This window comes from Oryctolagus cuniculus, chromosome 15 (assembly GCF_051225735.1).
Source record: "Oryctolagus cuniculus isolate XC-2025 breed Fujian yellow rabbit chromosome 15, ASM5122573v1, whole genome shotgun sequence".
NCBI lineage: Eukaryota > Metazoa > Chordata > Mammalia > Lagomorpha > Leporidae > Oryctolagus > Oryctolagus cuniculus.
Genome location: NC_142881.1, coordinates 52,276,304 through 52,296,634, shown reverse-complemented (window position 1 = coordinate 52,296,634; position 20,331 = coordinate 52,276,304). Strand labels below are relative to the sequence as shown.

The 20,331-nt window shown below is 43.0% G+C and overlaps 1 protein-coding gene across 50 annotated transcripts in view; it reads left to right on the top strand.

The window, feature by feature from the left end:
* ANK3 (ankyrin 3) overlaps positions 1-20,331 on the top strand; it is a 712,348-nt gene that overhangs the window by 540,294 nt on the left and 151,723 nt on the right. For all 50 annotated transcript variants that reach the window (XM_089314884.1, XM_089314922.1, XM_089314920.1 and 47 more), the window contains 5 exons: positions 5,110-5,208; positions 11,130-11,327; positions 13,484-13,582; positions 16,701-16,799; positions 18,706-18,804. In XM_089314884.1, coding sequence (XP_089171010.1) covers positions 5,110-5,208; positions 11,130-11,327; positions 13,484-13,582; positions 16,701-16,799; positions 18,706-18,804 — 594 coding nt within the window. The remainder of the gene's footprint in view (positions 1-5,109; positions 5,209-11,129; positions 11,328-13,483; positions 13,583-16,700; positions 16,800-18,705; positions 18,805-20,331) is intronic.

Sequence of the window (20,331 nt, the reverse complement as noted above, 5' to 3'; positions counted from 1 at the left end):
GCCCAAATTCACGATTGACCGTTGAGAAACAGTTGTTGAAGCCGAGTTAGGTCCTAGAGATTCACCACACTATTTAGTCTAATGTAGTCTGAAATATGTTTGAAATTTTCCATAATTAAAACTTTTATAAAAGATCAAATCAGGGACAGATGTTTGGCCAGCAGAGCACCTGGATTTGATTCCCCACCTTAGCTCCTGACTCCAAGCTTCTCTCTCTCTCTTTTTTTTTTTTTTTTTTTTTTTTAAGATTTTATTTATTTGAGAGGTAGAGTTACAGACAATGAGAGGGAGAGACAGAGAGGTCTTCCATCCAATGGTTCACTCCCCAAAGGGCTGCAACGGCAGGAGCTGTGCGGATCCGGAGCCAGGAGCCAGGAGCCAGGAGTTTCTTCCCTGTCTCCCACATGGGTGCAGAGGCCCAAGAACTTGGGCCATCTTCTACTGCTTTCCAAGTCCATAACAGAGAGCTGGATTGGAAGAGGGGCAGCCAGGACTAGAACCGGTGCCCACATGGGATGCCGGTGCCACAGGCCGAGGATTAACCTGTGCCACGGCGCCAGCCCCCAAGCTTCTTTCTAATGCAGAGCCTGGAAGGCAACAAGTATGGCTCAAGTGGCTGGATTCCTGCCACCCGTGTGGGAGACTCGGAATGAGTTTTTGGCTCCCAGCTTCTTCTTTTTTAAAATTTTATTTATTTGAGAGGTAGAGTTACAGACAGAGAGAGGGAGAGACAAAGGTCTTCCACCCACTGGTTCACTCCCCAAACGGCCTCAACAGCTGGAGCTGGGCCAATCCGAAGCCAGGAGTTTCCTCCAGGTCTCGCACGTGGGTCCAGGGGCCCATGCACTTGGGCCATCCTCCACTGCTTTCCCAGGCCATAGTAGAGAGCTGGATTGGAAGAAGAGCAGCCAGGACTAGAACCAGTGACCATATGGAATGCCAGCATTACAGATGAAGGCTTTAGCCTACTACACTACAGCATCAGCCCCTGATTCCCAGCTTTGACCGGGCTCTGCCCTTGGCCTTTGGAGGCATTTGGGGGAGTGAACCAATGAATGGGAGCTATTTTTCTCTCAACTATTTAAAAAAATTAGCATATCACAAAAGCTATATGTTTATAAGAAGTAATTGTGGCCGGCGCCAAGGCTCACTAGGCTAATCCTCCGCCTGTGGCGCCGGCACCCCGGGTTCTAGTCCTGGTCGGGGCACCGGATTCTGTCCCGGTTGTTCCTCTTCCAGCTCAGCTCTCTGCTGTGGCCCGGGAAGACAGTGGAGGATGGCCCAAGTGCTTGAGCCCTGCACCCGCATGGGAGACCAAGAGGAAGCACCTGGCTCCTGGCTTCAGACTGGCACAGTGCGCCAGCCGCAACACGCTGGCCGTAGCGGCCACTTGGGAGGTGAACCAATGGGAAAACGGAAGACCTTTCTCTCTGTCTCTCTCTCTCTCACTGTCTAACTCTGCCTATCACAAAAAAAAAAAAAAAAAAAAAAAAAAAAAAAATTGTAGGGGCCAGCGCTGTGGCATAGTGGGTAAAAGTTGCTGCCTGTAGTGCTGGCATCCCATATGGCACCAGTTTGAGTCCCAGCTGCTCCAATTCCAATCCAACTCTCTGCTATGGCCTGGAAAAACTGTACAAGATGGCCCAAGTCCTTGGGCCCCTGCACCAGAGTTGGGGACCCAGAGGAAGCTCCTGGCTTTGGATCCGCACAGCTCCCACCAGTGCGGCCAATTGGGGAGTGAACCAGTGGATGGAAGACCTCTCTCTCTCTTTCTCCCTCCCTCCCTCCCTCCCTCTGCCTCTCATTCTCTCTCTCTCTGTAACTCTGAGTTTCAAGTAAATAAATAATCCTTTTAAAAAAAAAAAGTAATTATATATACTTCAAAGGATCTGGGTGTTGATGGTTGAAACAGATTTTTCTTTTAGATAGCCAGATACTTTACATTCAGTATATAGCATTTTGTCTTGAAGATAATTTTCAAGGATAAAGAAGTTAAGCTAAAAGAATTATTTCTCACTGTAGCCATAGTTTGAAAATGTCTACAAATATCCTGTCATCTCTTACTTCTTAGACTCTACTTGGAGAAAATGCACCAGTTTTGACCTTTTTGTTCATAAATGATAATCGCCATACTTCAGTCTAAGTGAAGCGCCTTTTTGTGGTGGACAATAGATGTGATTATTATATTATTTCTTCTTCAGAGGCCTTCTAGCTTTGCATTATGAGGCAGGCATTTGGATTTGATGGTGTTTTTTATCTGTTTCCAGATTTTACTTTATTAGCAAAAATGTTATTTCCACTTGAACGGCTGCTTTACTTTGGTTTGTGAAAGCAAAGGTTTTAAATATACATAAAAGGCTGAATATTTAAACATGCTCCAAGAATGTTCAAATCAGGTCATGTGCTGTTTGCAATTCAAATTTCATTTTTTAAAAAATTTGAATACTATTGAGATTTGGCTAGTAGTTTTGAAATAAGGTTTGCACCTTATTACTACATTAGAACAATTAGGTTTACTTTCAAGATCTGCTTACACAGTCTAGAAAGTGATTTGGATATACTGAATCAAATTTTGTTGTAAGTTTAAATATTATTAAAGTATATATCAAATATGCGTCTTAGGAATCTTCCAGTAAGGAATGCATAAGCCAGGCTGTGTGTGTGAAATTTTCTCCGAAGGGTGTAGGACCTCTAAAATAGTTTTAAGTTAATAAATCTCCCTTTGTTCATCTCGCTGTTGAGTCTCCTTTCCCATGCATTTTTAAACACAAATCCTTGTCCACTAGTAAAGAGGGACAGCCTAATTCTCTCCCTCTCACCTTCAAAAATCTCTGATGGAGATGGGTTGAAAGGGAGAATTCAAATGTTGGTGCTGGTGCTGGTGCTGGTGCTGGTGCTGGTGTTGAGAACTGCATGACTCCTGTGACTGAGGAGTAACTCTGTCTACATATCGGATGCTTACAAATGCACTGCTGGGGGCCGGTGCCGGCGCTGTGGCGTAGCAGGCGAAGTGCCACCTGCGATGCTGACATCCCACGGGGGCACCAGCTCAAGTGCCAGCTGCTCTGCTTCTGATGCAGCTCCCCGCTAACGCACCTGGGAAAGCAGCAGAGGATGAGCCAAGTGCTTGGGACCCTGCACCCACATGAGAGACCTGGAAGAAACTCTGAGCTCCTGGCTTTGGCCTGGCACAGCCCTGGCCGTTGCAGCCATTTGGGGAGTGAACCAGCAGATAGAAGATATTCTCTCTGTCTCTCTGCCTCTCCTTCTCTCTCTCTCTCTCTGTAACTCTGCCTTTCACATTTGAAAGTTACACCCACTTTTTTTTTTTTGAAGATTTATTTATTTTATTCGAAAGACAAGAGTTACAGAGAGAGGTCTTCCATCTGCTGGTTCACTCCCCAGATGGCCACAGTAGCCAGAGCTGTGCCAATCCAGAGACAGGAGCCTCCTCCGGGTCTCCCAGTGGGGAACAGGGGCCCAAGGACTTGAGCCATCTCCCACGGCTTTCCCAGGCCATAGCAAAGAGCTGGATAGGAAGCAGAGCAGCTAGGACTCAAACTGGCGCCCATATAGGATGCCAGCACTGCAGGTGGCAGCTTTACCCACTATGCCACTGTGTCAGCACCAAAAAAAGATTTATTTGAAATGCAGAGCAAGAGAGAAAAAAAGAGAAAGACATCTTCCATCTTCTGATTCACTCCCCAAATGGTCACAACAGCTGGGTCTGGGCCAGGCCAAAGCCTGGGGCCTGGACAGCTAGGTCTCCTATGGAGATGGCAAGGACCCAAGCATGTGGGTCATCTTCTGCTGCTTTTCCAGACATATTAGCAGGGACCTGGATTAGAAGTGGAGTATCTGGGACTCAAATGAGTGTTCATATGGGATGCCAGAGTTACCATTGCAGCTTAACCTTCTGTGCCACAGTGCTGGCCCATTTTTGTCATTTAAAAAAATATATTTGTTTGAAAGAGAGAGAATTTTCCTATCTTTTTGATGTTTTGAAAATTGTGTTTGAATAATTATAATGGTAATTATAATCAAGAGATTTACTTTTAATACTTAGAAAATGTCTCAGGCAATCTTTAAAACTTTCTTAAATTTATAGAATTTCATGTCAGAGAAATAAGTGGTAATCAATAAAAACATTCAAGCATGAAATTACATTAAGATAAAATTATGTAGGGGAAATGGAGTGGAAGTGGAGATGTAAGAAAAAAGAGAGTGAAGTAAAACTTCTCTTACAAATTCCTGTTTTTAAAGTTTATTCATATGTTTTCTGAGAAGTAGATATTAAATTACTTACAGTATCTATTTTTCTTTTTTCATATTTTTTCTTTTTGAGATAGCATATTTTTAAATTTACATTATAGTCAAAGGCTTATTGCTCTACTAAAGAAAAGTTCAACAAGTAAAAAGTTAAAAGATTGCAGTTCAGGATTATAGGCAAGGGCTATACACAATCAAATGAGAAGATGTCTATTTCACTTACACAGTAAATTTTCAAATAGTCATAGATCATCAAGACTATATGAGTATATCATTCTTGTCAATTTGCTTGACAAAGATTTACAGCAATGTCCAAAACACTGCATTTGCAGAAAACCTGATCACACAAGAATTTCTTTTTTTTTTTTTAATTTTTTAAAATTTCAGCTGCCACCTGTAAGGGAGAAATTGTAGTATTTAGAAAAGTAGTGAAACCATTACATATTGAAATGCCAGTTTCCTAATAGGTAGAAATTACGTACTTTGCAGCTGCTTTGACTTATGAAGCATTTAGTTCTTAACTTTTTTTCTTTTTTTAAAAACTTGAAAGTATAATGTCTTTATTTTTTAAGTTTTATTTAAGGCATATAAGTTTCATTTATTTCATATATACAGATTTAGGAACATGGTGATACTTCCCATCTTACCCTTCCTCCCTCCCATGATCCCACCCTGCTTCCTCCTTCAAAATGTGAAATTATTTTACGGGATACATGAGCAAATCTTGGAAGCCCACCAGCGCAGAGCATGGGTGGGTGCTGTGCGAGATCTTGAAGAAATGCGATGCATCTGTAGACTTCACCGTCCGACATAAATTAAGATGCTGCCTTTGTTCCACAGGACGGCCTGACGCCACTGCACTGTGGGGCGAGGAGCGGCCATGAGCAGGTGGTGGAGATGCTGCTGGACCGAGCCGCCCCTATTCTCTCAAAAACCAAGGTGATTCACTCTCCGCTGTCTAGAAACCAGACTGCATTTAGCTTTTACTTCCCTGGCTGTTTGTTTCACCCACACTTTGGAGTCACACAGAGAGGAACAACATTTAAATGTAGCAAGTGGAGAAGCTGTGTTCACCAAATCGTTGGAGTCAATTAAGTGTGGGCTTTTGAAGGAATGTGCTATTCCATAGTCATTTTTGTGTGGTATTGGTTTGTTTGGGGAACACTTACTGCTTGATTTACTCTATGAAAATTTCCTATCAGAAATGATTGCTTGTTGGGTTAAGAAAGATTAAAAGATCCACACTCTAAAGTCTAAATTTCTAGAGAGTTCACAGATGTTTAAAGAAACTCAGGATATGATTTAGCTGATAAAGACTGGGAACTTTGGGAAAACTGTACCTTCATTGGGCCTTTGGGAAAGTGAATATATCTGAAAGAAATGCATGATGATTGCCCAAAAACATAATGCTTTAATGTCTTTTAAGTTTTCTAGATGGTAAAATCATTTGGCACTATTTGAAAAAGAGACTAATAGCAAATAAATTTTGAGACATACAAATTACCCATAGTCACCAGTATTATTCATTGAATCAGTGGATTTGAGGAAGCTGTATTTAGCTTTATTACGAGTCTTAATTTATCAACATTATCAAAGCACCAGAAGCACCTGCTATTGCAGTTTGCATTCTTGTCAGTGTTTTCTCAACTCTAAGATGACTTGTCAGAGAGTCAAGAGAGTCTGAACTAGTCCATCACTCATTTGAGATGCAAATTTAAGACTGGGAAGCTGTTGGAAGTTTTATCCAATAGGACGAAGCAACCACCAATGTTTCACTGTACCTGATATCTTGGCCCTTGAAGTCCTTCATCTTAACCACTCTGGGTTTTATTTCCCCCCTTTCTTGCAGACACTATGTCTTTTCATCTCCACTGCTTGCTTCCCATTGTAATAGATGCATGCATTCTGCTTTTTCCATTTCAATCCAGTTCCCACTGTGCAGAGTAACCACAGAAACTGTTAATCAAATGACGCTAGCCTCCAGCTTAAAAATCTACCAGTTCATTCCCATGTTTTCTTTAAAATTAATTTCTATTTGTCAGAACAGTACAGGCATAGTTAAAAATCTAATATTACCTTTTTATTATTCAATCTTTATAAATTTATTTCTGGGAAGGAAATCTCCTTGTTTTTTTTTTTTTCTTTTATGCTTTCAATTTTCAAGAACATTTTCTTATTATTTGGCAGCTTCCTTTCCTAAAGCACTCTGTTCTTGTTTTATGGGTACAATGTTTGTGATTCCTTTCTGAGAACATGCACCGTAAGGTTGATTACTTTCTGCCACTTCTGTGTCCCTAGGTACCAGTTTCCTGTTTCCTCTGTGTTTGCTCTTTTCTGTTGGAGGATGCCCACAGATGCCTGGTATCTATACCAGGCACTAACTGAGCCCAGCTTTGCGAGAGTGCAAGGCGGAGCTGACAACCAGGAGGTGGTGGACGGAGGGGCCTTCTGATCTCAGAATCGGATGCCCCCCTTTCATTGGAGCATTCAGTTTTTGGAGAGACAAATCCTCCGACTTTTTCAGTGCACACTTGTGTGAATCCTTTCTGAGAAAGGAAGAGAAGCTTCCAGTTGTCTTATTCTCTCTGCAAACTTTAATCATGCTAACAGTCGATACCGATATAGTGACTACTGCATACCAGGCTCCCAACACTTTACATGTGTAACTCAGTGCTCACCATACCTCTAGGAGATACCCGGATTGCTGTTAGACCCCTTTCATAGAAAAGTGAAGTGAAACGCAAAGAGGTAGAATAGTCTTCTCAGGATCTCTTGGCTAGTGGCAGAACAAGGACTTGGACCCAGGCAGTCTAACCACGGAGGTCCATGCCTAACGCTTAAACCATCCTTTCTCGATCTCTGATCACCTGTTCTCTGTCAAGAGCCCCCACACTGCTCTATATTCTGCCTGGGCCCCCGAGGCTGAATCTCTCTGACTCATCTTTATACACCAGGTTCTTGGTTTCCTGCAGGGCACAAGGGGTTGCCATCTGGCTTTGTTGGGTTGAGCAAGGCCTAGAAGCCTGACAGCTCCATAGGCAGCCTTTGAACCAATCCTGCTTTCATCCCAAGTCTCGTCTCATCTTCCAAGGTACTCTTTTTCTCACACCCCTTTGTAGGATGTGAGAAGTAAGTCAGCTTGTCATTGTTATAGCCAGCAGTGTGCTGGAGCCAGATCATACGGGCTCATAGGCGCTGACTGTGTACATCTCTTCTCAATTCCACATTCAGTGATGTCACGTTGCGAGCCTGAAATCAGTCCTGGGGGACTCTGTACACCCTGGCCATGGCATCTGGTACAACTGAGGCTTTTCATTTCAAGGAACTGGTTGTTCAGCAAAGCCCTGACGACACCCTCCACACACACACACGTGGGTCTCAGCCTTCTCTCTTCTGCTGGATGCGTCATCAGCATGAATCATCTTCATATTTTATGCATGTAGATGTCACTCCTCTGTCCTTGGTTCCTCTCTCACTGTGGATGTGGGAAGGGGACAGGATACAACTTATGTGTACCCTTGGGAATTTTACCCTTTTTAAAAAAGATTTATTTATGTATTTGAATGTGGAGTTAGAGGAGAGACAGAGAGAGAGGTCTTCCTACTGCTGGTTTACTCACCTCAAGGAGCTGCTTCTGGGTCTCCCACGTGGGTGGCAGGGAACCAAACACTTGGGACGTCTTCTGCTGCTTTCCCAGGTGTATTAGCAGGGATCTGGATTGGAAGTGGAGCAGCCAGGACTTGAACCAATGCCCACACAGGAAGCCATTGTCTCAGGCAGTGGCCTAAACCAGTGTACCACAACAGCAGCCCCAGGTTTTACTCTCTAAATTCTGTCACTGGCTGGTGTTGTGATGCAGTGGGTTAAGCCACTCTGCAATGCCAAATTCCTATGCCTGAGCACCAGCTCAAGCCCTGGCTGCTCTGCTTCCAATAGGTCTCCCTGCCAATGCACCCAAGAAAGCGGCAGAAGATGGCCAAAGTACCTGAGCCCCTGCCACCTACATGGCAGGCCTGAATGAAGTTTCTGGCTCCTGGCTCCAAAACTGACTGGGCCTGGCTTTTGCAACCATTTGGGGAGTGAATCAGTAGATGGAAGATCTCCCTCTGTATCTCTTTCTCTCTCCCCACCCCGTGTTACCCTGCCTTTCAGATAAACCAATCTTTTTAAAATGTCCTTTCCTGTTTTGTGGTGGAGTCTTGGGAGAGGAATGGTCAATAACCATGTCGACCAAGTTTAACCAGAAGTTCCCCTCCCTGCGAATTCACTCCACTTCCAGATTCTGACCGCACCTCTGCCTCCTCTCCTCCCATCCTGCTCCTAACCGACCACTTCCCAGCTGACCTGCCTCTTCTCCTTCCTGGAAAACCCCAGGCCAGGCTGCTCCATTTCCTCCTCCCTCGGCGTGGGCTGGATCTCTGAGGCCTTCGTGCGTTCTTCAGCTCAGATGTCGCCTTCTCCTCGGGCCTTCTCTCCTCTTTCTCTTTTTTAAAGAACATTAAGTTTTTAAAATTTGATTTTTATTTGAGGGGCAGAGAGAGAGCGCTCCTGTCCTCTGGCCAACTCCTCGAATGCCTCAGTATCTCTGGGGGCTGGGAATGCAGTCCCAGGCCCCCACGGGGATGGTGGGGACTGCTTGCTGCAGTCGTCATTTGCTGCCTCCCTGTGTGTGTGCGCATTAATGAGTAGGAGGTCAGAGTGGGGAGTGATGAGCCTGGGCACGCTGAAAGGGGCGTAGGCATCTCAACTGCTGTCTTGACAGCTAGGCCAAACGCCTGCCCCAGACAAGGTTTTTCTGACTCTTGCTCTCCCTTCAAGCACTCCCCGATTGCTTGTCATTTAACCGTATGCCGTTTTCTTTAGCGCTCTCGATGTCATCCTGAGATGACCTCTTCATGCCTTGTTGCTGTCTGACCCTCTCCAGTAAGATCACAGCAAGAACTCTTCTCATTCAGAGCTGCACTCCCGAGCACCTAGGTTCACGCAGCCCCGAGGAGCCCTTCAGCACACATTGGCTGCATGGCTGTGAGCTGAGTGAATACATTTCTGACTTCAAGGCAACCTGTTCAGTTCTGCAAGACTTTTGTCTTAGTGAGCTAAGAAAGCCTGTCACACAGATCCACATTTTTAGGCACCATATGTTATCAGACCCCCTTTTCAAAGGAGAGATGATCTGTCCGTTCTTCTTGTGCTTCCCCAGCGACCTCTGTTTCCTACCGGTGCAGCACTACGGGTATAGCTCCCTTCTGTTACCCACACTTCTCCCATTCCCAGTCTCCACCAAGTCGTGTGTTTTCTCAGATTCTGCTTCCTTCTTTACCTGGTGTTTCCCTGTAAGACTCTACCAAAACATAAAGCAAAGGAGTATTTCAGCAGGAATAACTAAGTGTGTATGTTCGTGGGTGGCAACATCTCACATGGGATGTGATCCCATCCTTTGCTGCACCTTAAAGAGGGTTTACGTTGTTTTCTCGTGTCTTGAGCTCCTGTCATTTCCTTTGTTGATAAATTAGGAGGAAATAGCCTGGCCCACAGAATCCAGGAACACCCGGTTCATCATTGCATATTTGGTATATTCATCAAACGACAACTTTTTAGAAGTGAAGTTTTCTGCCAGTTTACTTTTTTCCCCCAAAACATGTTAAATTGTGCCACAATAATTAACAGATCTTTTCTTGGTAATTGGATTCTCTAGAAATTTGGCAGGCTCCTCCCCTCACTTTGACTCTAAGAGAATTCTAGGCTGCTTTTAAGACTGACACAGTTGATTTGCTTATATTTAAGGAAACATGTTGAATGCTAAAATCGTGGGGACCTTTTTCAGATTTTATTTACCTTTGTGCTTATTTGTTTCTTAGTTCCTTCAATGATTTTCAATTCATTACTACTTCACATGATTAATTGTGTTATAGAACCCAGTTGATTTAAATGAACTGAGGCAAAGATTAAATGAGTTGGCCAATGCCTTGTCTTTCCTCATCATAGACACATGGGGGCACCAGATTTATAGAAATGTTTTCTGAATTGATGTGAGAAGAGATGAGGTGTATTCAGACCCATTGTCTTTTTAATATTTATTTTTTTTAAATCCAATTGCTATAGTGTTCAGTATCAAGTCTCAGTAATCAGTTTGGAAAAAATAAATACCAGCCCAAGCAATACCAATCTGTTCTTGACTATATTTTTTTCATACTTAAATATTAAGAATTTCTATTATTCTATAATTAAGAATGCAGTAAATTATAATTCGTAGTGTGATTTTCACTGCTTTTGCAGCAGGAAAATAAATTATCCTTGACAATTTGTTATTGATTGACACAAGAAGTAGGAGGACCATTTTTAAAAGTAGCTGTAGTCCCAAACAGTTGTCAACACACTTTAGACATAGAAGATTGGAGCAGGTGTTTAGCCTAGCAATTAAGATGCCGGCATCCCACATCAGAGTGCCTGGGTTCAATTCCCTGCTCTAGCTCCTGACTCCAGCTTCCTTCCAATGCAGACCACGTAAGACAGAGTGACAGCTCAAGTACTTAGGTCCCTGCTGTCCGTATGGGAGACCTGGATTGAGTTCCTGGCTCCAGGCTTTAATTCTGGCCCATCCTCAACCAGTACATGCATTTGGGGAGTGAACTTGTGGATGGGAGCATGCTCACTTGTGCTCTCTCTTTCTTCCTCTCTCCCTCTTCCCACCCCTTTGTCCCCTTTCTCTCTAACACTCAAATAAATAATAGTAATGAACAAATAGAGTATTTTTCATACAGAAAACTAGGGTTTTTATCTGTTCATATGTGTGCTTTATTTTGTGTTTGGTGTATTTGCATTTAAAAAGATAGTACACCCGATTTCCTTATGTGTTCCAGAACGGACTGTCTCCATTGCACATGGCCACGCAAGGGGATCATTTGAATTGCGTCCAGCTTCTCCTCCAGCATAACGTGCCTGTGGATGATGTCACCAATGACTACCTGACCGCCCTACATGTGGCCGCCCACTGTGGCCATTACAAAGTCGCCAAGGTTCTGTTGGATAAGAAAGCTAACCCCAATGCCAAAGCCCTGGTGAGTGGCTCAGCCAACAGGTGCAGCCTAAGTTTTCTTGTGACAGCGGTTACCTCTGCATGTAAAAGGCATTGCTTTCACAGAGTTAAGATGGAAATACTTATCCAGGAAAGTCTACTTCTTGTCAGTTTTTCCAAATATTCTTGTGAGAAATTTATAGAACCTGCTGTTTCTGATATGAACAAGGTTTATAGAGTTTTTCTGCTAACTCTTTATGATTACACTAGTGCTCCTGTTATATGAATGAAACCCAGGGCCAGCATTGTGGAGCCACAGATTAAGATGCTATCTGTGATGCCAGCATCCCATATGAGCACTGTTTCCAATCCCAGCTGCTCCACTTCTGACCCAGGTCCTTGCTAATGTGCCTGGAAAAGCAGTGAAGGGTGACCCTAGTACATGGAGCCCTGTCATCCGCAGGAGAGACCTAGATGGAGTTCCAGACTCCTGGATTCAGCCTGGCCCAGGTTCAGCTGTTGTGGCCATTTGAGAAATGAATCAGTGGGTGGAAGATCTCTTTCTCGCTCTCGTTCTCTGTAACTCTGCCTTTCATATAAATACATAAATATTTTTAAAATAATAAAATAATTGAATCCCAAGACTATATAATCATAAAATTACTGAAGTAATCAACCTCATCTTGTTCCAGGTAAAGTTATCATTCTGTGAGTGGGAAGTTTTTTTCTGAAATTTGAAACCAGGAGGCAACATGATCACAAAACTTGATTTTAAACATCAGAAGTCTGGAATTTGTGAGATGCAATTTGATATTGCGCTAACCATGTAAATGAATGAAATACTGTCTATCTTCTTCTTTTCCCTGTTGATACCAATGAAAATGTTGGTCAAATTTATAGTCTTAAGTCCTAAAACGATTTGCTGTTTTAACCATTAGCAGTGCTGTACTTAGTATTCTCAGTTGGATAGTGTATATTGTCTTTGGAAAAATACATGGTCCCCATCTAGTCAAGTATTTAAATTTAGTTCAGCATGAGCACCCATGTGTAGGAAAAAGTAAGTCACCATATTTTAGGGAAAACATGGACATTTTCTGGCAATTTTGGTTCTGTCAACCCTTCTAGGAAGGGTCTCTGCTCCAACCCAAATGATGGTGTCACCCTGTCTACACACACGCACAGTGCCCTGGTGCTCTCTGGGCTCTGAAATTCGGAGTGGGTGGAAAAGAAGGACAAGAGAGGAAGCTTCTAAACTTCAGCTCCACTGCCATCATTCTAGAAGATTGCTCTGAGTAACATTTCCAGAGCCATTGACCTGGCCAGGGTGTCAAATGTGCCTTAGAGTTCTCAGAAAGGAGGAAGAGAAATTAGCAATCATGACTCATTTTTCCATATAGGAAAAAAAAGTCTTAAAACAGGGTGTGGGCACTGGCTCTGAATTCTTCTGGCTCTGAAGATTTCATAACATCATACAGAGGTTGTAGCCAGTCATCCTGCAATGGGCTGTGGCCAAATGGTCTATGGAACCTCCCTGGAGGCACCCGTACTACCTTTGACGTAAGCTTTTATGGTGCAGCCAGTATTTTATAGTTCTCCAGTGGCACCTGCAGCATTTGCCATCAGCAAAATGATCAGCAAGGACAATTTGGTAGGCAATTTGTTAAAAAAGCAGGTTCTTTTATTAGATTAAATATTAAACCAAATGATCCACGTAATGTGGGGTTGTTTAAATACCTGCTTCCTTGGAGTGAGTAGCAACTTGAATCTTAAAGCTGGGGAAGAAATTTGAACAGTTTAGAGCTGGTCCTGTGGTCATCCTAGAACATAGCAGAGAGGTCAGAACAAGGGCTGGTGAAGCTTGCCAGTGAGGACAGATGGTTGGGCCCAGCTCTTTGTAGGGCGTGTTTGAAGGGAGGTACGGGAGGGACATATTACTTGGAAGAGTGAATTCCAACATAAAGTAAAGCAATGCTTGACCATTTTGTTTTAGCTACCAGGAGATTGAAAACTTCACTTCCTGTTCTCACTTAGCAGAGCATCTTGGGTCTCAGGGGCACGTAGACTACCTCTGCGCCCAGAGGAGTCAACTTTCCCTTTCACCGCTCATAGCTCCTGATCACATGGCCGTCTTCACAGCACATTGTCTTAGCAAAAATAGTTGACTGCACACAGTGAGGTTGGCTTGTTTGTCCTTTGCAGAATGGCTTTACCCCTCTGCATATTGCCTGCAAGAAGAACCGAATTAAAGTAATGGAACTCCTTCTGAAACACGGTGCATCCATCCAAGCCGTAACCGAGGTGAGGGCCAAGGATATCTGGGGCTCCTGGGGCCGAGAACAGGAGCTCGTGGCCAGGGCCCCGGTACCTCTCTGGGTCCAGTGAGTCTTGCCAGTGTGTCAGTGGTGCAGACGTCTGAACTCTTCAGCATAAAGGACCGCCAGTCCTCAGGGGGAGCAGACAAGAATGTGGGTGCAAGTGTGTCTCCTTGACTGAAAATAGAGCCCAAAACACAAAGGTCACACTCGGGGCAAGCAGTGCACCCACAGAAATTGTGATTGAGGTGAAATCTGGTAAAGTGGGGCTTCTCTAATGGGAGTGTATTTGTCCTCCCAAGAGGCTTTTGGCAATGTCGGGAAGTGTTTTTGGTTGTGATAACTGGATAACGCTACCAGTGTCTCTCAGGTGGAGGCTAGAGATGCTACTAAACATTTTTATGAAGTATAGCACAGCCTCCCATGACAAACAATTGCCTGGCTCAAAATGTCCCCTGTGCCCCGTGAGAAACTCTGTGTAATACAACTTCTGTGTTTCTGTAAAGGAGGGATTGCTGTGTGTAAAAACTCCAAATCAATGGAAGTTACTAAAGGATCAATTCTAGGTTTCTTTCATATAAACCAGTTCAGAATTCAGAGAAATGACCCATCAGAATCAGGGCTGAGACTTCAGCGTAGCAAACCAAGCCACGCATCTGCTGTCCGGCCAGACTTGTCCCACCTCCACCTCAGTAGCCATTTCCCAGTGTTCTGTGCTCATGGATCCCAGCCATTGTCACTTCCCTAGGTTAGACCCCCGTTGGTTCATCTCTGTCTGTTCCTCTGTGAGTCACACCCCCTTTGCCAGGCTAATACTGTACAGCCTTGAGGTACCCTCCACTCACTCCCTGGCCTGGACAAGGTGCTTCTTTGCAGAGCATCACCTCTCCCTGTGTGTGTTTCTCTCAAAGCACTTCTCCAAGTTTCTTACTCAGCCCCCAGCTACTCCAATACCTTCAACAGCATCAGGCTCCTTGGAAAAAGAGCTGGGTCTTATTGGTCTGTAGATGCCACACTGCCCGGCCCATGCACTGTAGCTCATTCAGTATGAACTCATGAATGCTGACTGCATGACTGTAGGACCAAAAGCAAATATAAAACTTAAAGTTCCGCCTACTGATTGTTGCTTGGCTTCAGTTTCCCACTTGCAAATAGAACATGTGCCTTGACTACAGTTTTTAAATAGCACATGGTTGAAAATATTAATATTGATTTGCACTTTTATGAGACCAAGAGCTTCATGTTAGACATCCTATTCTTTTAAGTATGACACAGAACAGTTCATTCTCGGTGTTTGAGAACTGCGTTTAAAGATCAGACTAGGCTCTGAAGGAAAAGCAGATTTTCGACTGATGTGTGAATCGGCATCTAGAGATGTTGGCCAGTGAGGAGACCCTCCCACAGCCATTCTGTGTTCCCTGAGAGCTTTCAAGGGCAAGACTTGGCCTTGCCCGAGTTCTGATGACTCCCCCTGCTGACGGAAAAGGTGCCAAACTGTCACTCAGTCCTTTTCCCCCTCATTTCCTTTCATTCTTCTCACTCTTTAAAGTCTAGCAGCCAGTTCCTCCTTGGCTCACTTTAACTTCACTTCTGTTGTAGAGGATTTTTTTCATATACTTTTGACATTTCTCAAATTTCTGTTGAAATTAAATATATTCTCTCCTTCTTTAAAAAACAGGTTAGGTTTCCATGACCATATTAGATTTCTTTAAAAATCAAATTATATTGACAGTTATGCTATAAGCTGAAGTACATTCACAAAAATTTGAGGTGGGATCATTTCACATTGAAAAACATGTAAATTCCACTTTTAATATGATTACTGACTTGGGATTTTTATTCTTTTTTATTTATCCACTCTACTTTAGACTTATAATCGTGGGCATATTCGACATAAAGTTCTCCAGAATCAGTAAATTCTGCTTTATGTTGAATAGTTCTGGAAGGTGATGTGTGCATTCATGTGTATGTGTGTCTCATTGGAAGTAAACATAAAAACTGAAGTCTAGTCTAGTAACTATTGTGATGTTTGCCTTAATTACATTGCTTTAATTTATAATACTCATAAAGTTAAAACATGATTGAAGTTACCCATGCCGATTTGTTCGTTTATTAGAGGATGGCTCTGTGATAGGCCCTACTTTTTGATTTGTAATATAGTTGTTTATTCTGAGTGCATGGGAATCCTTTTTAAAGCTCAAAATGGGATCTGAGGGGCTGACATTGTGGTTCAATGAGTTAAGGCACCACCTGCAATGCCAGCATCCCATACTGGTGCTGGTTTGAGTCCCTGCTGCTCTACTTCCAATCCAGCTCCCTGCTAATGCACCTGGGAAAGCAATAGAAGATGGCCCAAGTTCTTGGGCCCCTGCACCTACAAGGGAGACCCAGACAGAGTTCTAGGCTCCTGGCTTCTGCCTATCCCCAACCCAGCCATTGCTGCCATTTGGGGAGTGAACCAGTGGATAGAAGATGTATCTCTCTCCCTCTCCCCCCCCCCCCTCTCTCTCTCTCTGCCTTTCAAATATATAAAATAAATCTTTAACAAAAATAGGATCTGAAATGAAAGCTGTCTACTGATGTGTGTAGAATTTCATTGCCCTCTTCCCATAATATATTCATATTGATATGGAAAGTTTAGTAGGAAATGAAAAAAATTCACTTTCACGTTCTTAATCTTTTTCACAAACCTTTATTACAAGAAGTAAGAAATGGATGTGACATAGGTCTTTCATAATCCCAGAACTTGCTTTAGGGAAATGATGATTGATTATATGTTGACATATTTGCCTTATAGAATGTTTGATAAAATGGTGAATGTCCTGATACCTTCTAGGCTGATCGCTAAACTGTTAACATAGATAGATAGATAGATAGATAGATAGATAGATAGATAGATAGATAGATAGATAAACTGGTTAAGATAAATAAATCAGGAGACTGGTTTAGAAAGATCACTAAACTGGTTAAGATAGATAGAAGAGGAAATAGATGGATGGGTGATGGATGACAGGCAGGCTGACAGGCCTGTGGACAAAGTGGTTTTTTTTTTTTTTTTTTTTACGATAAGCCAACAAGCCAACATTTCCTTTGTTTCCCCTTAGTCGGGCCTTACCCCAATCCATGTTGCTGCCTTCATGGGCCATGTAAATATTGTATCGCAGCTAATGCATCATGGAGCCTCACCAAACACCACCAACGTGGTAAGTATCCCTCTTTAACAAAGATCTAATTGTGAATATTTAAGCAAGTGGCAAGGGTGGCTTTTAACCACTTACTTTTATTAAGTTATTATTTGACTATTTAAGGTGGCAGAATTTGAGAATACCTTTGGATTTCCTTTACCTTGAAGGCAAAATCCTTTTAGTTGCCAGCTGGCCACAAACTGTAAGGATTTATGACTGTGTCCAGTAACCTGATGGGTATGTAGAATGGAGGGTTTCTTTATAAAAGAAGCATTAAAAAGTGCTGCATGGTGAGGAGGTGGTTTGGACACTGTTATCGTGTAGATAAAGAAAGTATCTCATGTAACTCCAAGGTAATCCCATGTTCATGTGCTTCTCAGTGGTATAGCAAATCCCTGGAACCCTGAGCTCGTGGCTGATCAGCACATGTTTTTTCCCCTGCACTAAGCATCGCTCTGTCAGAACCATGAGAGTCACTTCAGAGTACATCTCCAAACAGTAACTTAGCACCCTAGATCCACTTGTAGCAAGTGACATTGTTTTACAGGGCTTCAAATTTGAGGTCCTCATGGTATTAGCATACCAGGCCACAAGCATAAGACTCATTACCTCGTAAGCACTAAAGAGCTGAAAATAAAGCAGGCCACATGCTGGCACAGAAGGGCCAAGCCCTCAGCTCCTGCACAGTCAGCTGCGCAGGGCCTCCCCAGTGAGGCGCTGCCTCTTCTAGCAGCCCCCATCAATACACCCACAGACAGAGGCAGGCCAGTTTTTCAGGCGCAACGCTGTCTTTCCTGCTACTGATTCCAGAGCATGTTTTGTTCAAAAAGAGAACACTGGGTAATAATCTAAACAACACCCTCAGCCCCACCCAGTAAGCACAATACCAAGATTCCTGTGAAATCTGCCTACGTGCGTCACTTCCATGGAGGCAGGTGGCCAGTTCAGCAAACTCAGTCTATGAAGGGACTTGCAAAAGTTCATGGAAAATGAAAATAAAAGATGAGTCTATTTTGGTGCAAAAATATTATGAAACATATGAGTATTTTTTCATAAACCCAATTTTCCAGGAAATTTTTGAAGATCCCTTGTATAAAAGCAACTTAAAAGTGGGCATCACTTGTGTGAGAAAATCTATTTGATTTATGCTACTTTTACATTTCAGTGTATCCATGTTTTTGCATTGTTTTCATTTTTTTATTGAATAAATGAATAAATAATATGAATGAAATTTTTGGTGAAAAGTTGGGGGGTTGAGGACCAGTGGCTGAGAAAATGGCCTCTAGGAGTAATGCCAAGGTCTAGGATACTGATTTGATTAGATTAGAGCAGGCGATGTAGACCAACCATAGACAAACCAAATAGGGCTTTCACACGTGTTTTCCGTGTCCATGCAGTGTTTTGTTCATTCTGATTTCATGGTCAGCATCTAAGAATTGGGAAACTTACTCAGATATTCAGACTTCTACTTTATTTGAAAAGTGGGAAGGCGTGACCTGACAAGGTTGCATCCTGCACCATTACAATGGCCATTTGCAGATACAAGGTGGCGGCCGACCACTTTTGAGCCGGTCTGGTGCTCTCCTGTTGAGCTCTCCTCACCTGATCTGGGTCACTCGTCTGCCTGCTTGTTTGCCCCTGTGAGCGTTCACTTTTCATCCTCCAGTGAAGCCACGCTCATTCCCTAAGCAGCTTCTGCTACTGCTGGTAACTGGGCTCCCTGGGCTCCCTGGACTAACACCAACCTCCTTGTCATCATAGGTCTCTTGTGAAATTCCCATGTATTCGATTTCTCATCTTTTCAATCAGAAGTCTTTAGGATTGTTTTGTTTCTTTTTTAAGTTCATTGCAAGCTTTATGCCAAATAAAACATGCCACTATCCTTCAGAGCTGCAGCTAATTGACTTTGGCTCATGTTCCCCAGAGAGGAGAAACTGCACTGCATATGGCAGCCCGGTCTGGCCAAGCGGAAGTTGTGCGGTATCTGGTGCAGGATGGAGCTCAGGTAGAAGCTAAAGCCAAGGTATGTGCAATGCAGGAAAGTGTTTGCAATCATGGGGAAAACCTTGGAATTTAATAAAACCTTAAACATAACCATGATATTTTTCAAGAGCATGTGTTAAAAGTAGTGAACAACCTCTATTGACAAAAGTCTCTACCCAAGTAATATTGTAAAAAACTTTTTCTCTAATTGCTTACTCAATTATTCAACCAAATTACATGAACAGGAACTTTGTGCCATAAGATCTCCTTGACACACTGCTAGTCCCTAACAGATTAGGAACTAGTTTAGACTTTGTCCAGAGTTATTTGCACTCCAGGGAGAAGAGCTTATGCTCAGAGCTTCTAGAACAAGCACACCATAGAAGTATTGAGCTCTTTTGGTTAAATGAATGTCACAACCACGAGAAGAAAAAGGAAAAGGAAGTTTTCTGCTTTTTTTTTTCCAGCTGTAAAACAATAAACTCTGAGATTCAGATCAGAGTTGCTTCTGGTAAGAGGAATTGCCATGGTTGAGTTTGGGTACTTCCTAGTCTGCCTAGTATTTAGCCTCCAGTAGAAACCCATGGATCTGCCACTGTCAGGAAGTGTGATTGGTCTGGTTATCAGAATGGCAATTTCAGAGAAGAATCATAAATAAGTACATAAATATCTTGACCATTTCATTTAAACCCACAATCTATTAAAGTACATTTATTTACCATTTATTTGTATGCTGTATAGTTTCTACTTTCAGGTTAAATAAAGAGAAAACTGAGACATTTGCAAAGCAGTTTGAGTACAGAGGATACCTAGACTTTTCTAATTCTCTCCAGGCATATTCAGCTGTCCTCCTAATTCTAATATGATCATCATTTTTAAATAACTTCTATAAAGGCTCTCCAAAGCTCTCAACTTACTTGTCCCAGGGAAAAGCAAAGCTTTCCTTTCATGCAATATTTTACCTCCTAACCTATTGCTTAATTATGTAATTAAAGTAACTAGTAAACTGTATAAACTAGTAAAGTAGTGAGCACCACATACTACTCTGGGAATGAACAGCTGGGTCTTTGTCATCATAAAATCCACAAAGTGCTGGAAATATCGTGACATCCTGGGCAGCAGGCTACCAGCCTCCAGGCTCCAGTGTCCCTTGGTGCCAGTGGTGAGTTTTACAGAGGATTTAGAAACAAACTTTGGTGAGGTCAGCAAACTTTTACAGTAAATGTTTAGCCCCACAGCAAATGTGTTAGGCTCTGTGAGATCCACTATCATTGCAGTGGCTACTCAGATGCTTTTAAAGTTCAAAGCCAACCATAGTGAAGGGCTGTTCATAAATGAATGGCCATGACTGTGTTCCAATACAACTTTATTTATGGGGCTGGCATTGTGGTGTAGCAGGTAAAACTGCCACCCGCAATGCCTGTATCCTATATGGGTGCTGGTTCATATCCTAGCTGTTCCAACTCCAATCCAGCTCCCTGCTAATGGCCTGGGAAAAACAGCAGAAGCTGGCCCAAGTGCTTGGGCCTCTGCTGACCATGTGGGAGACCTGGAAGAATCTCCTGGT